The sequence below is a fragment of the Abramis brama genome, assembly GCF_963993115.1.
Source record: "Abramis brama genome assembly, chromosome: 5".
Taxonomy (NCBI): domain Eukaryota; kingdom Metazoa; phylum Chordata; class Actinopteri; order Cypriniformes; family Leuciscidae; genus Abramis; species Abramis brama.
The window spans coordinates 27,551,985-27,565,185 of NC_139967.1; the positions used below are offsets into that span (position 1 = coordinate 27,551,985).

At 38.5% G+C, this 13,201-nt stretch overlaps 1 protein-coding gene across 8 annotated transcripts in view; it reads left to right on the forward strand.

Moving 5' to 3' along the window:
* The window catches only part of rhobtb4 (Rho related BTB domain containing 4), a 52,739-nt gene that overhangs the window by 9,227 nt on the left and 30,311 nt on the right, over positions 1–13,201 (forward strand). Inside the window, exon 1 of one of the 8 annotated variants that reach the window (XM_084113514.1) lies at positions 5,465–5,868. The exons of 6 other annotated variants lie outside the window; for them this stretch is intronic. Coding sequence is in view for 1 of the 2 variants with exons in the window: in XM_084113508.1 (XP_083969634.1) it covers positions 5,835–5,863 (29 nt within the window). In the remaining variant the exon portion in view is untranslated. Of the gene's footprint in view, positions 1–5,464; positions 5,869–13,201 lie in introns of those variants that run through there. One more of the 8 variants, XM_084113508.1, reaches the window with a different exon arrangement.

A 13,201-nucleotide genomic window follows, 5' to 3' on the forward strand; every position in this document is an offset into this window, starting at 1 on the left:
ATACCACAGTCATGTTAAAAAAACATGAATGTTTTCACTCATCCATAAATATTATACATAAACATTATTAGATCCATCGGCATGACGACAAGTTCCATGATTCCACGCTCATCAGTCTAAGCCTTTGTTATTGTTTTGAAGAGGTTAGCTACCCCTAACAGCGAAAAAATACATATTGTACATTTAAGCTAGATATTTATCCAAAGGATTCAAAGGAAAGTTTTACCATTAGATGTTCCACTGTCTCTATTCATTTAAAGTAGTAAAATAAATATTCTTGGCAAACACAGCCCTAGAGTGTATCCACACCGAGGTGTGATGGTCAGTATAGTCTCGTCCAGAGGTTAAGAACATTGCAGCATAATAGATAAAATAGCAGCACTGAGTAACTTCATTCCACAGATCAGAACAAAGATTGATGGGCTAAACGAATAATTCATGTGGTTAATTATTTGCACACACAAAAAAGTTCATTTTAATGTCTTTTCCTATACAGCAAGTGTTCATCCCCTTAACCCTGTGGGTACAAACTAAATAAAATGGTTTGTCTGTCTATGAATGCAGCTTTTGTCTTCAAATGAATGTAATTCCAGAGAAGCAGTACTTTGACTTCAGGCTAATCACACAGTTCTTTGAGTTCAACTGGTAATGATGTCATTGACAGACATGATATGAGGCTTAGGGGAAAAAAGGTCCTGAAAACTAGACTTGATATTCCTTTCATTATCTTTTGTGACAGGTTAAGTGTCATTTTTCAAAAATGGGACGTCTGGGTCATATCTGAGTCATAACGGTCATTATAGTCCCAAATTCCAAGCTATATGTGCAAAATTATATTACTCAGTTAATTTAAGCCGAAGTTTGGTAATCTTGAAAGGAACTTGTGCCGTACTGCACTTGGCCCCGGTGTAGCTCTGTGATTAAACAGCTGAGTAAAGGCTTAATTAGTTAGGTTAGCCTCTTCATTTGAGCAGGTTCTGCTTAAAGATGTTCACATTTAATACATGGCACATCCTGCTAAGAGTGGCAACGCTTCTGTCTCCTATTCTACTATAAGATTAGATGTCTTGCTAATAGTAAAGATATGAACTATACGCAGCAGGGGTGGGGGGATCAGACTCACATCTGACTCAAGATGTCTCACCCATTATGGGCCTATAAGCAGATAAGGCCTATAGTTGCTCAGAGTGCTTGTTAAAGTATTTATCATGTGGGTAGATATTAATTGATTGCAGGAGAGCAGAAGTGTCTGTCAATGGCTTGAAGCGTCTGAAATACCCTTCCTAATGAGGCCTGGAGAGTTAGTCTTGACTGAAGTCTAGAGCATGGCTAAGCTCACTTCATCTTCATGTCACCGAACAATGCAGGGAAACCACCTTAAAGCTATCTTACTCTCTCCACTGTCATCTTTTCAAGCCTGTTGATTGGAATAGGATGGAGGAGTGTAGCTGACGTCACGCAAACAACATGCGGTTCTCTTGAGCGCTGGGTGGATGAGTTGTGTTTGGCAGGTGGTTTTGCCATTGGACGTGTCAGATGAGTGTCTGCCTCCACTTGAGACTCGCTGACTTGGGGATTGTGTTTGTAATACGGGTATCCATACAGATGTCTCAATTCGATTCATTAGGGTACATTTGATTTATAATGTCATTCTGCTTACATATGAAATAAATTCTCTCTTTGATAAAGCTGAACATTTTACAGTGTTTCAGAATGATTCAAGTGGCAATTTGTATTTTGAACTGTTCATGAGAGTTGATTGGGTCACGCTGTATGTTTTTGATTCACTAAAAGAACCAGCTCATAATAGTTGTTTACCAATGAATTAGGCAATACTGTTCCCACTGTACTGTATGTTTTTGATTCACTAAAAACAACCAGCTCATGAGAGTCGTTTGTTAATGTATCAGGCCACACTGGTCACCCTTTATGTTTTTGATTCACTAAAAAGAACTAGCTAGTGAGAGGCGTTTGGTAATGAATCGGGTCACATTGGTTGCCCTGTATGTTTTTGATTCACTAAAAACAACCAGCTCATAAGAGTAATTTGTTTGTCAATCAGACTACGTTTTTACATCAAGCTCAGTAGATGTTTTGTGCAGTTATTTTGCAGTACACAGTGATTTAATATCACATTAGTGGACCAGTGCAAGGTTTCTGAAATAAACACAATATACGTGAAACCTATAACTGAATCACTCAAATATCTGTAACACAGACTGAATATCACTGGATATTGCTTTATTAACAAACAAACAATGTGCTCATGTTACAAGCAAATATCAATTATGTATGAGAATGCATTTTTTACATACTTTGGAAGAAAGTTGACACCTAGTGTGCTGTACATAAATCAGAACAGTAAGTAGGTCACATGTAGCACACTGACAGCTGGCCTGAACTCACAGTGTTAACATACTTGGAGAGCTTAAAATTGTGGGTTGATAAGACAGTGTGGCCTGTCTCAGTGTTGTGGAGATAAAGCCTGTCTCACATTCTCCCCTCTTTACCCCCCTCCATCATACCCTTGTCCCTTGTCTGTCTTTTGTCTATGGAGAGATTCCATGCCGCTTTTTGACATGATAAACAAGAGTGGATGTTGCCAAAGAATTAATTAATAGTTCACAAACACACACACACAGATACAAACATGGATGCAGATAAACATGAGCCTGCAGTGGGTGGAGAAGTCCTGTATATGTCACCAGAGAGAAGCCTGTCATTTTCACTGGATGATAGTCATGAATCAGCAGTGGAAGTAAAGTTTTAATGATGAACTCAGCAGAAAACACGTTGGCACAAACATTTTCTAAATCTTACTGAATCAATTTCTGATTGATTTCAGTCATTTATACACTTTGGGGTTTTGGTTATGTGTATATTATAATTAATTTGAATATAAATGTGACTCCCCTCATGTGCATAAGATCATGATGATCATGTTTGTAGCTATAGACTCACAATTTTATAATTAATGGCTATTAATAGAAAAACTCAATATAGAAACCCAGAAATTATTTTAGTTTCTGTATATCTACACTAATTGCCATTTTCTTTCATTTTATCTTCATTGTTTTCCTAAGTGTTATCTTTGTTTGGATGTTCTGCACACAACCTCACAAGCCTCTCACATGGGCAACACCATGCCACTGTTTGTGTACTGATACCAGGAAACCTCCCTCTGTTCTCAGAACGTAAATCTCATCTTTTTCCTTCACGTTATGCACTTAAGGACTTGTTTGGTGACTTTGTGTCCATGGCACTAAATCTTATCCCTTCTTTGACACAAACTATTAGTACCCATGACAGGGGTGTGCCTCATTTAGTTCACTGTTCCTAGTCAAGATAACAGTTTGTCCGCTGCAATTGATGTACTGATGTAGTCCTATGACTTCCTGTTTATGCTTTTTTTTTGTGGCTCAACTTCATTGGATTTATGCTTCTTAAAAAGATTCCCCATTGTATAACAGGTCTGACCTACTTTGCCTAGTCTGAAGATGAATATGTTTGCAGTGAAATATTACGCATTCCGATTATGATAGCTGTGTAAAACGCAGTTTGAAAGTTTGCCACTTGCATGAACAGAGGATGCATCATGTTAGCAACTTTATGCCAAGTGAGAGTACGTGTGAGTTTGTTTGATATGAATGTGAAAGACGGTTTTTAATGTGCATGTACAGTGCGTCTAAATGTGTGTGCTCATGACCTGCGGTTCACATCCAAAATCCACAATAACAAACATAGCTCAACTCTGCAGGAGACACTTTATAATGTTTCCCAGGCTCACCCTTCATCCACCCAGCCTAATTTATGTTTCTGCTCTCCATTTCCTTTGCTTTGCGCTGTCATAATGTCAGTATAAGAAGTCTGACTGTACATTATAGGCTCAGACACTTTCACTAACCTCACCTCATTATACATCATTCCATGTAAACCCTTTCATAGACAAATCCCACAATGCCCACATGTTGATAGCTCCGAGCTGCACATCTCTCAGTCTCTCACTCTCATTCTGGGTGCTCCAGAGAGGCCACAGGGGCATCACTTTCTCAGGGCCCACTGAGGCACTGGCACTGGCATGCCTGCTAGAGTCCAGCTGGGTCTAAGATGGATGGCAGAAAAGGCTGTATTGACTGAAGTGTGGGAACAGGGGCTGTATGTGCTTAACTAAAATCTGTGACTGACATCACTGGCAGGCTTTGTGCAATGACATCATGGTCAGACCCCATCCGCAGTCTAGATGTTTGAGAAAAGAGTTTTTTAAGTGCTCACTGATTCAAAATTTAAATACTATAAAAACAGCAACACCATGGTGATGGGTGATATTTTCTGGGTGATGGGTCTTTCTCAGCACTTACTAGAGGTCTGTGTTGTGTTTTATACCAGTATTTATCACTAGAGGTCAGTATTACTTGCTGTGTCTAAGTATCACAGGAACAAATATCAACGAGTTTCCCTGTCACCATATTAAAATGTTATTTTCAAGAAATGTTTATTTTTTAAGGCCCCCTCCCCCAACAATAGTTAATGTTGTTGTACTTCTGTCTTTTTTAAGGAATCAAAAGTGAATTGATGAATGTATGATGAATCGTTACTGCAGATTAAAACAAAATAGTTTACATTTGCTGAGGCCCCTACACTATCCCAGATATCAAACGTAGCCTACATCGCAGAGATTTGTTGTGCGTGTTTTCATCTGGAAGACGTAGGCTTACTGCTCACCTGCAACGTGTCTATGAGATGTTTCCTGTCAAATGTTAAATAGACATTTAGAAAATGTCTTTAAGATGCTTATACTCTAGAATGTATGTAGGCTAAAACGGACCTTTTAAAGACATTCATCAGATACACAGCAGAAGCTTTCCCGACGTCGTGTGCGTATATGCTTAGTGTTTATAATATAGATCTTTGTTGAGACAAGAGGGGCTTTCTGTTAGATTATTTCCTGCACAGAATTATTAGTAATTTATTTACAGTGCAGCTGTCACACTTATGTGGAAATGACAATTTTAATAATTAATACACATCTGAGTACAGATCGTAATCTTGTTTTACCACGTAAACAGTTATCATTTACGAAAAAGAAGAGTGTATAATAAAACACTGCAGTGTTCCTGACTGTCCTTCCTTCATCTGTCAGTATGACTGAAACCTGAAGTTACTCTACGCGTGGTATCGCAATAAAATAACGTCTGTATCTATTGAATATGCGCCTCTTAAGTCCAATGATTAAGTAATGTATGTATGACACTAGTTTTCAAACGCAACTACAATGTGTTACGGGACTTGCAATGTAAAAACATAAAACGCTCCGTGTTTGAGTCTAAACAAATGACTGGTAGATTGTGGGTTAACGGGCCGAGTGTTGCAGACGGGGCGGGGCCATCGGCCGCGATGGATTTGATTGGCTGCTAGTCACAGTGCCATGGATTCGGGGTGAATTCAGTTTACGTGACGCTCGAGTAGGGGCGTGTCATTTGCGAAATCAGCTGTAGAAACAATAACACACCAACGACGCCCCAAAATGAGAGCTTATCTATAAATGTCAGTAATTTCAGGAGAAAGAGGCATCTTTGAGAGAGTGGGGATAGATGTAGCGCACTTCATGGTTGAGGTTTTCCACTGCATTCTGCAAACTTGTTTCAAGGGATCTCTTTCAGTTCAGCAGAGAAAGCGAGTGTGAAGATGCTGCCTTTGTGTCAGCCGTGACACGCCAGCGAGTTGAACACACACAGTCGAGAGTTTTTCAGAGACGTCTCAGTCATTTAAAGGTTTGATTTGATCTCCTGCACCCGGTTTAACGGGAGCTAGGAGGGAACCACGCGAGGACTGGCATGTGGGTCAATTCTGGAAGCGTCGGAAGGTAAGGTGAATAAATTTAACTTTGTTTCACCTGGCGACAATCATGCAGCATTTGCGGATTCTTAGTTACTGTTACATTTTTGCACTGAACGATGCATCAAAACTGACTAGTAAAAACACCACCGCCCATCCTTAACGCTTGATGTTGGAAACTTATGGCAAGCTGTTTTAACATTCATTCATTCATTCATTCATTCATGCAACCTGCGTATTTTATTACTGACTAGGATCTATTCAGTTAGTCACTCTCACATTACCATTTCCACTCTGTGGTTCACATATCAGCTATTCACTGTTTACTAGTTACCATTTTATTATTCACCATGTTTATAATAGGATAGATAACCCATTTTTTATCAGTAACATTCTCTATATACAGTTGCTGTTTTATAATTAATAGAATCTATAGAATTGCTACTTTATAGTTCAATGAAAACTCTTACACCGTGACCACACATGACGTGCCGCGTGACAAAGTGACCAATGCAAATCCATTTGTCCTTAAATAATCCAATAGTAATCGGATTGACAGCTAAATCGGACTGAAAAGCCATCATGTAAATAATTTAATCGATCCGACTGAGCTCAATCTAAATGAAATTTCGATCGGATTGAAAGGGTCGTTTTTTTTCCTTTTCTAATCAGATTCGAGAGAACGTAAACACTAGATTGAATTGAAAACTGAAACTGGAAAGGATTGCGCATGTGCAATGATGTATGACGTACGAAACGAGCTGCAGTTGTTGTTAAATAAAATGTCATAAATTACTTGTGTTATTCTAAAATTCTCCTACCACTCATCTTCCGTGAAGTGGAGTACCAGACAGCAACATAATGTCGGCCCAGATCCGGCCCACATCTGGTACACGTGGATTCCACACGGCCCAGATGTGGGCCGGATCTGGGCCGACACGATGTTGCTGTCCGGGGTAGAACAACATCCCATCAATCCTCACTTCATACACTCTCCTCCACAGACACTTTATTTTGGGCTCGGGAAGGGTGTTTTTAACTGTTTGATAACTATAAGCAGCATGGCAGACCGGTTCATGTACTCCTTGTTTCCAAATCAGGACCTGAAATTGAAAAATAAACAGTGGGAAACTGTATATTCATGCAGTGTGCGCATGTCAAAAAATATATTCTGATTGGAAGCTTGTGACATAGAAACACGCACATCAACCCGATCACTTTATTTATCGTTCGTGTAAACACTACGTTCAGATTCATCAATCGGAATGAAATAGAATGGGGCATCAGTTTACTGTTTTGGATTTGTCATCATTTGTCAATATTGGCAGTGACTAGTAGCTAAATACGTACTAAGAATACGTACTAATGAAATATATGCTTGTTGCTGTTGGTATAATTATTAGTATATAGTGAATAAGTATACTATATAATAAATAGCTACTAATAAAATTTAAAAAATGTTCTTTCTGCTCGATTAAGTACCAGTAGCATAACAATAGTTAGGCTAGTCTTAAAGAATAAATGGCTTGCCATAGGAAGTGTGCCTTTCTATCGCGTTGCGGCAGCTGAAACTCTCCACCTTTTTCACTTTGGCCAGTTTGTTGCTATGCATCTTCTCAGTCTTCATAGTACCGTGTTTTATGTGTGTATGTATTCATTTTCCACAGCACACTCTGATTTGGTGGCGAGCATGGGCTTGGCTCACCTTTTCTCACCTATCTTTTTCTTTCTCTTTCTTAAATGAACTCACATTTGATTCACTGGCGTTCTGTTTCATCTTAAAGCGAGAAATCCTCTTACTGAGAGAATTCACTACTGGTTTATATTTCTCAATGAAGCACATTCTGAATGGGGTGCTGAATTAGGGCTTTATACAATTATGAATGGGGGTTTGTCAATGGCCGCCCCTACATATTTTTACACTATACTTTTACACCTGATCTAATCACAAGAGAATATCTTGAGCATTTGAATTCTCTGAAATTCCACCATGATGTTTTTTTTTTTCTTTTTTTTTTTTTGTGGCTTTGCATGCATGAGCCAAGTTCTCCCGCTAATGCTATTGTGAGATCTTACTGACTCTTTGTCCATTATAATCCAGGGACAAAGTGAAGTGTTTTAGTCTTTTGCTGATTCAGCAATCATTATTTTATGATGTGATTGTACGGCTATATTATACAAGCATTGCTTGTCAGCAATAAACTGCTGCTTCACACTCATTACAAACTGCAGTTAACATCATGCTCTGTCATGCTGTTCAGAAATTGATAACACAAGTGTGTTCTTTCGCTTTTTGTATGCTCACCTTATCTGACAATATTTTATCAGAATGACAAGTGCTGATAATCATAAAACACAAATTGTTGTGCGATCATCCATACCAAAAATGCTCTCAGATAAGCCAACCCTATCAGCGCTATTTGAATACATTCACTTTAGCTGGTCCATTGAGAGCTGAAGTCTGGGGACTCTACCTTTCCTTTTTTTTCCATGGGCTGACTTTAATGAGTCTCTCATTGCTGAGTTTGCTCTCAAGGGTAAAGGTACAGTTGTATTTATAGTGCACATGACAGCTTAGGTCCATAGGACTCATGACGCTTGTAGTCCATGTGGGCCACTGTGCTAAATAGTTAAACTCTTTTTGAAGACTTAATTGGTGGTTCACTGTTATGTATCAGCTTAACTTGTGCACATCTTGCTGTAATTACTACTTTGTTCTTGCTGATGTGAACTTGTTTGAGTATAGCATGGAGGACATGAGTGTCAGTTGGCTGCAGTTGCGATCAGTTTAAGGATCGTCAGAAAATACTAGCAAATATATGTATATAGCCTACATATATTTGCTAGTATTTTCTGATGATGGCACGACGTCACATACATCAACAACATATGAAGCAGCCTCTATGGAAGACACTAGCACGCATTTCAGACGTGAATCATGGCAGAGTCGACGAAGAAAGTGCGGTCGGAAGAGTCAAGGAAAAGAACACGACGGCTCTGTGTGTTTGGTATTTACGACAGTAACGTTAAATACAAGTACTCCACAGCGACTCTAGGGGTCGCTGTTTGAGAAAAACGGAAACTGCATAGTGTACCTTTAAGTTCGTTGCACTTAAAATACAAGTAAATATCAAACCATCTGGTATGTAAAAACAAATGATGCTAGTGCTTTCTCAGAACTACTCTTTTCAGAGCCATTTTCAATTACTTTTAACTGATGTCAAGGGGATTTTTTGAAAGTAGAGTCATAAATGTTGTAATTTCGAGTTCTGCGCATGTGAATGACTGAACAAAGTTGAAAGGGATGTATCAATTTGACATATTACAGAAACACTGATCTGTATTATAGAGAACATCATAAAATATATCCATAATAATCTATGTAGAGGGTGAAAAGAAAGCCTGTAGTGCTTTATAATGGATAATTATGCAAGTTATTTTAATTTTACATGTTGGATTTCAATCAATTTAAAGGTGTGGTGTATGGAGTGATATAAATGTAGTTATTTGAGTTTACTGTTCATAATTTGGCTTTGTTTCTAACTTGAATGGGTGACGTCATAACAAAGGCCAAAATCGCAGGTATGAATTTCCCAGGTGCAGATTAATCTGAAGATTAACCTAACAGATTAATTTTGTCCAATGTTAATTTTGTCCAATCTATGTGCTATAGTTCTTTTAAAACCAGTTATCGTTTATTAATAATCGGGGGTTTTTTTGTTATAAAATGCAAAGACATTCATACATGAAATGGGACTTAAGCATCCAGACACTTTTTGTGGCTACTGCATGTGAAGTAAATACAATTTCCTTATGCTATCACACTGACAGTAGATCTCAGTGATTCAGTGGTTAATTCCTCCATAACCCCCCAGTGACTGATGGCATTAAGGGGAAATATCTAACTCATTCTCTGATCTGAAGGACTCAGCACTCTGAACGACTTTGTGGCCTGGCTATAAAATGTAATTGATCCACTAAGAGACATTGACTCCTCGCAGTACAAAGGCATGTGGTGTAAGACACTCCAAGGTTCTATGCTGCAGTGGTACAGTTTGCTCAATGCTTGCTATTTTGAAGCAGTCTAGTATTTGGAAACAAAGTAAAGTCTGGTGTGCAGCAAAACGCTGCTCCACTTTAACCTGTTTACTGGCAAGCAGGAGACCACCACGTTACGTAAGTTGTCTGTGCTCATGGCATACCCTGTCTTCACATGTCCCCTCTATAAACACTTCAAATATGCGTATATAAACACCAATGCGGACACACTCAGGGCGAAACACTTGGCGTGATGCATTGATGGAAAATACAGAAATTAGGCTAGTTCATTATGATAGGCAGGGGTTAAGCCAGTGTATGTGTTAATATGATTTGGGTTGATTTAGTTTGTATATTTGGATTTTCTTTTTATAAAAAAGGGAAGTCTGGTTTCCGTGTAAAGGACGGGGGCTTGCAGGTGCTCTCTAAGAGCGAGGCTTAATCGTGGATTCTGGTTATGTGACGGCAGAGAGAGCAGCCTTTGCCACTGGAGCTGTTATGTAACACACACACAGTGCAGGAGGGGTGAGAAAGTCTCCGCTGCCCAGCTGTCTAGAAAGACAGCTGTACAGAGAGGGAAAGGACAGTCAAACTTACAGAAGAATACTCTTGTTTGAGATTTATCTCATGAGGAGATCCTGAAAATGTTCCATTTGAATCCGTAATTTAATTTTAGTGGTTGCCACTAGAAATATGTGGAGAGTGCTCTACTAAGTTATTATAGCCTACCAAAAGAGTTTATTGTCCATTAACTGCCATATTTGCTTGTGGGTTGTAGTTGGTCCACAATGCTGTGATATTCTTCTTTCTACCTACCTACATATTTAGATACACAAACACACACACACACTGAGGCTGGCAGGACTGAATACAAGCAGACGAACTGTTGTGTGGGCCGTACAGTGTTTGTGAATGGAGTGGGCGTCTGCCACGCGTCTCATCTCTCTCTTTCTCTATCTCTCGCTCATTCTTAGACCTCACCTCCCACTGTTTCTATCACTGCCTGTCACTAAAACAAGCGCTAGTGTGGCACACTGCTCGTCTCATTCCCCATGACAAAACACTGACTCACTCAACTGACTCTGCTAAAAGCTTCATGAGACATCCATGTCTCTGGTATCATTGCTTTTATTATACACATTTGTTTGTTGTGTTTGTGTGTCACAAACGGAAACTATACTCAGTTCGTAGATATTCTGAACAAGTGTTCAGGGATAGACAAAAACACAACACTATAAATTGTCATCATTTAAAGGGTTAGTTCACCCAAAAATGAAAATTCTGTCAGTAATTACTCACCCTCATGTTGTTCCAACCCCGTAAGACATTCGTTCATCTTCGGAACACAAATTAAGATATTGTTGATGAAATCTGAGAGCTGGCTCACTCCTTCATAGGCTGCTAGGTAATTGCAACTGCCGGCCCAGAAAAGTTAGTAAAGACATTGTTAAAATAGTCCAAGTGACTACTGTGGTTCAACCTTAAGTTTATCAAGCGACGAGAATACTTTTTGTGTGCAAAAAAACCCATCTAACCCTTTAATCACCCACATGTTGATTCAATTCTGTAAAAATTTCTTTCATCTATGGAACTATTTAATGAAAATTAATTAGGCTGTCAAGCTTTAAAATGACACACACACAAAATGTTTTATTAACCCAAATAAGTTGTGCAGGCAGGATATCTCAAATCTTCTGAGGCTCTACAGTAACCCAGTGTAGGGTGTGAGAAACAGGCTGAAATTTAAGGTATTATTCACCAATAATGTTTCTCAGTGCCATTTTTCAAAGGAAGTGAAGCTTTTCATTGAATAGTGACTTAAATTTGAGGTGTTTCTCATAGAAAGCTATCATAAAGTTTCCATTCCCATTTTCTTATGATCAACAAGGATGCATTTATTTAATCAAAATGGTTAATGGCTAACCAAATGGCTAACCAATATGGTAAAAAACAATATAACTGAGAAATACTTTTACAATTTAAAATGACTCCAGTCGTCAGTGTTCTGCTGCTCAAGAAACAATTATTATCATTTGTTGAAAACAGTTGTGCTGCTGTATATTTTTGTGGGAAAAAAAAATCTTACTGACCCTAAACTTTCGAACAGTAGTGTATTATAACAAAAAAAAAAAATCACCTTTTATATTCCAAAGAAGATGTAAAGTCATACAGGTTTGGAAAGACACAAGGGTGAGTAAATGATGACAGAATTGTCTTTTATTTTATTTTATTGAACTATCCCTGAATGTAATTTCAAACATGTAGGCCTATAGGAATTGACAATGTGTAGAGAGTTAAATAGTGGAAACACTGTGGTTGATTGTTCAAAGTGCATAAGCTTGCACTCACACCTCTGTACCACCGCACCACTTTTTGCACGCTGAGAAAACATACTCAAGTCTGTTTCTTTGAAAATTTGGTAAAGATCTCCCAATTATTTTATTTTTTTAAATATGCAGTCATGATAATCTTCACCTTAATAGCATCCTCTATAAATGTTGGTGACTCTCACACAACAGCTATAAAGATTGCTGTTAGATAACAGAAAGATCTAGTCACATTTACAGCTCAGCTTCATCAGCCCGTAGTGCCACCGTTATGTAACCTGTTAAAGAAGCTTCCTCCAGAGCACCCTTAACACTGACAACATTTCACAGAGATGTCTCTGAAAACTTCTTTGCTGATCCAAAATCTCAATACTGGCTGTATTCCCCTCATGAGGAATTAACTGAGCACTGCTGCTCTAGATAAAACCTATTGTAGGCTATTTTGACACATTACTAATCTTTGTCTGATTGCCACCTTGCTACTGAGAATGAATTGAGTGAATGATAATCATTTTTAGTCCCCAGTATGTCACTGGAGGCCAGAACTGTGACGTCTTTGTCAGTGGAACAATAAACAGTGGCGTATTAATCTTTCATGAGCTCTTTTTATGGAATGTTAGCTGTCTTGGACAGCGGAGCTCAGAACGGGTTGTAATGTATATGGCTGTATCACTTTAGCGGTATCAAAAGAATGCACGGCTCTTAGTCGGCCAAGAGTGTTGCCTGTGTGTTTATTCATGGAAATGCTTTATTGTTTCCCGGAAAGTTAATTGATTTGTGCAGCTCAGGATACTTTTAGTGCATTTATCAAGGGTAATTCAAGCCACGGCGGGTGCACTTTTAAAGCCACAGAAGAGTTATGGTTCCCAAAATCATTTGTACTTAATTTTATGCAGCCTCTTTTATCATAGTGGTGTATTAATATAGATTTTTTTTTTTTTTTACAGCTTATTGAACAAATGTCTGCAATCATTACAAAACAAAAATCTCTCATTGTTTTA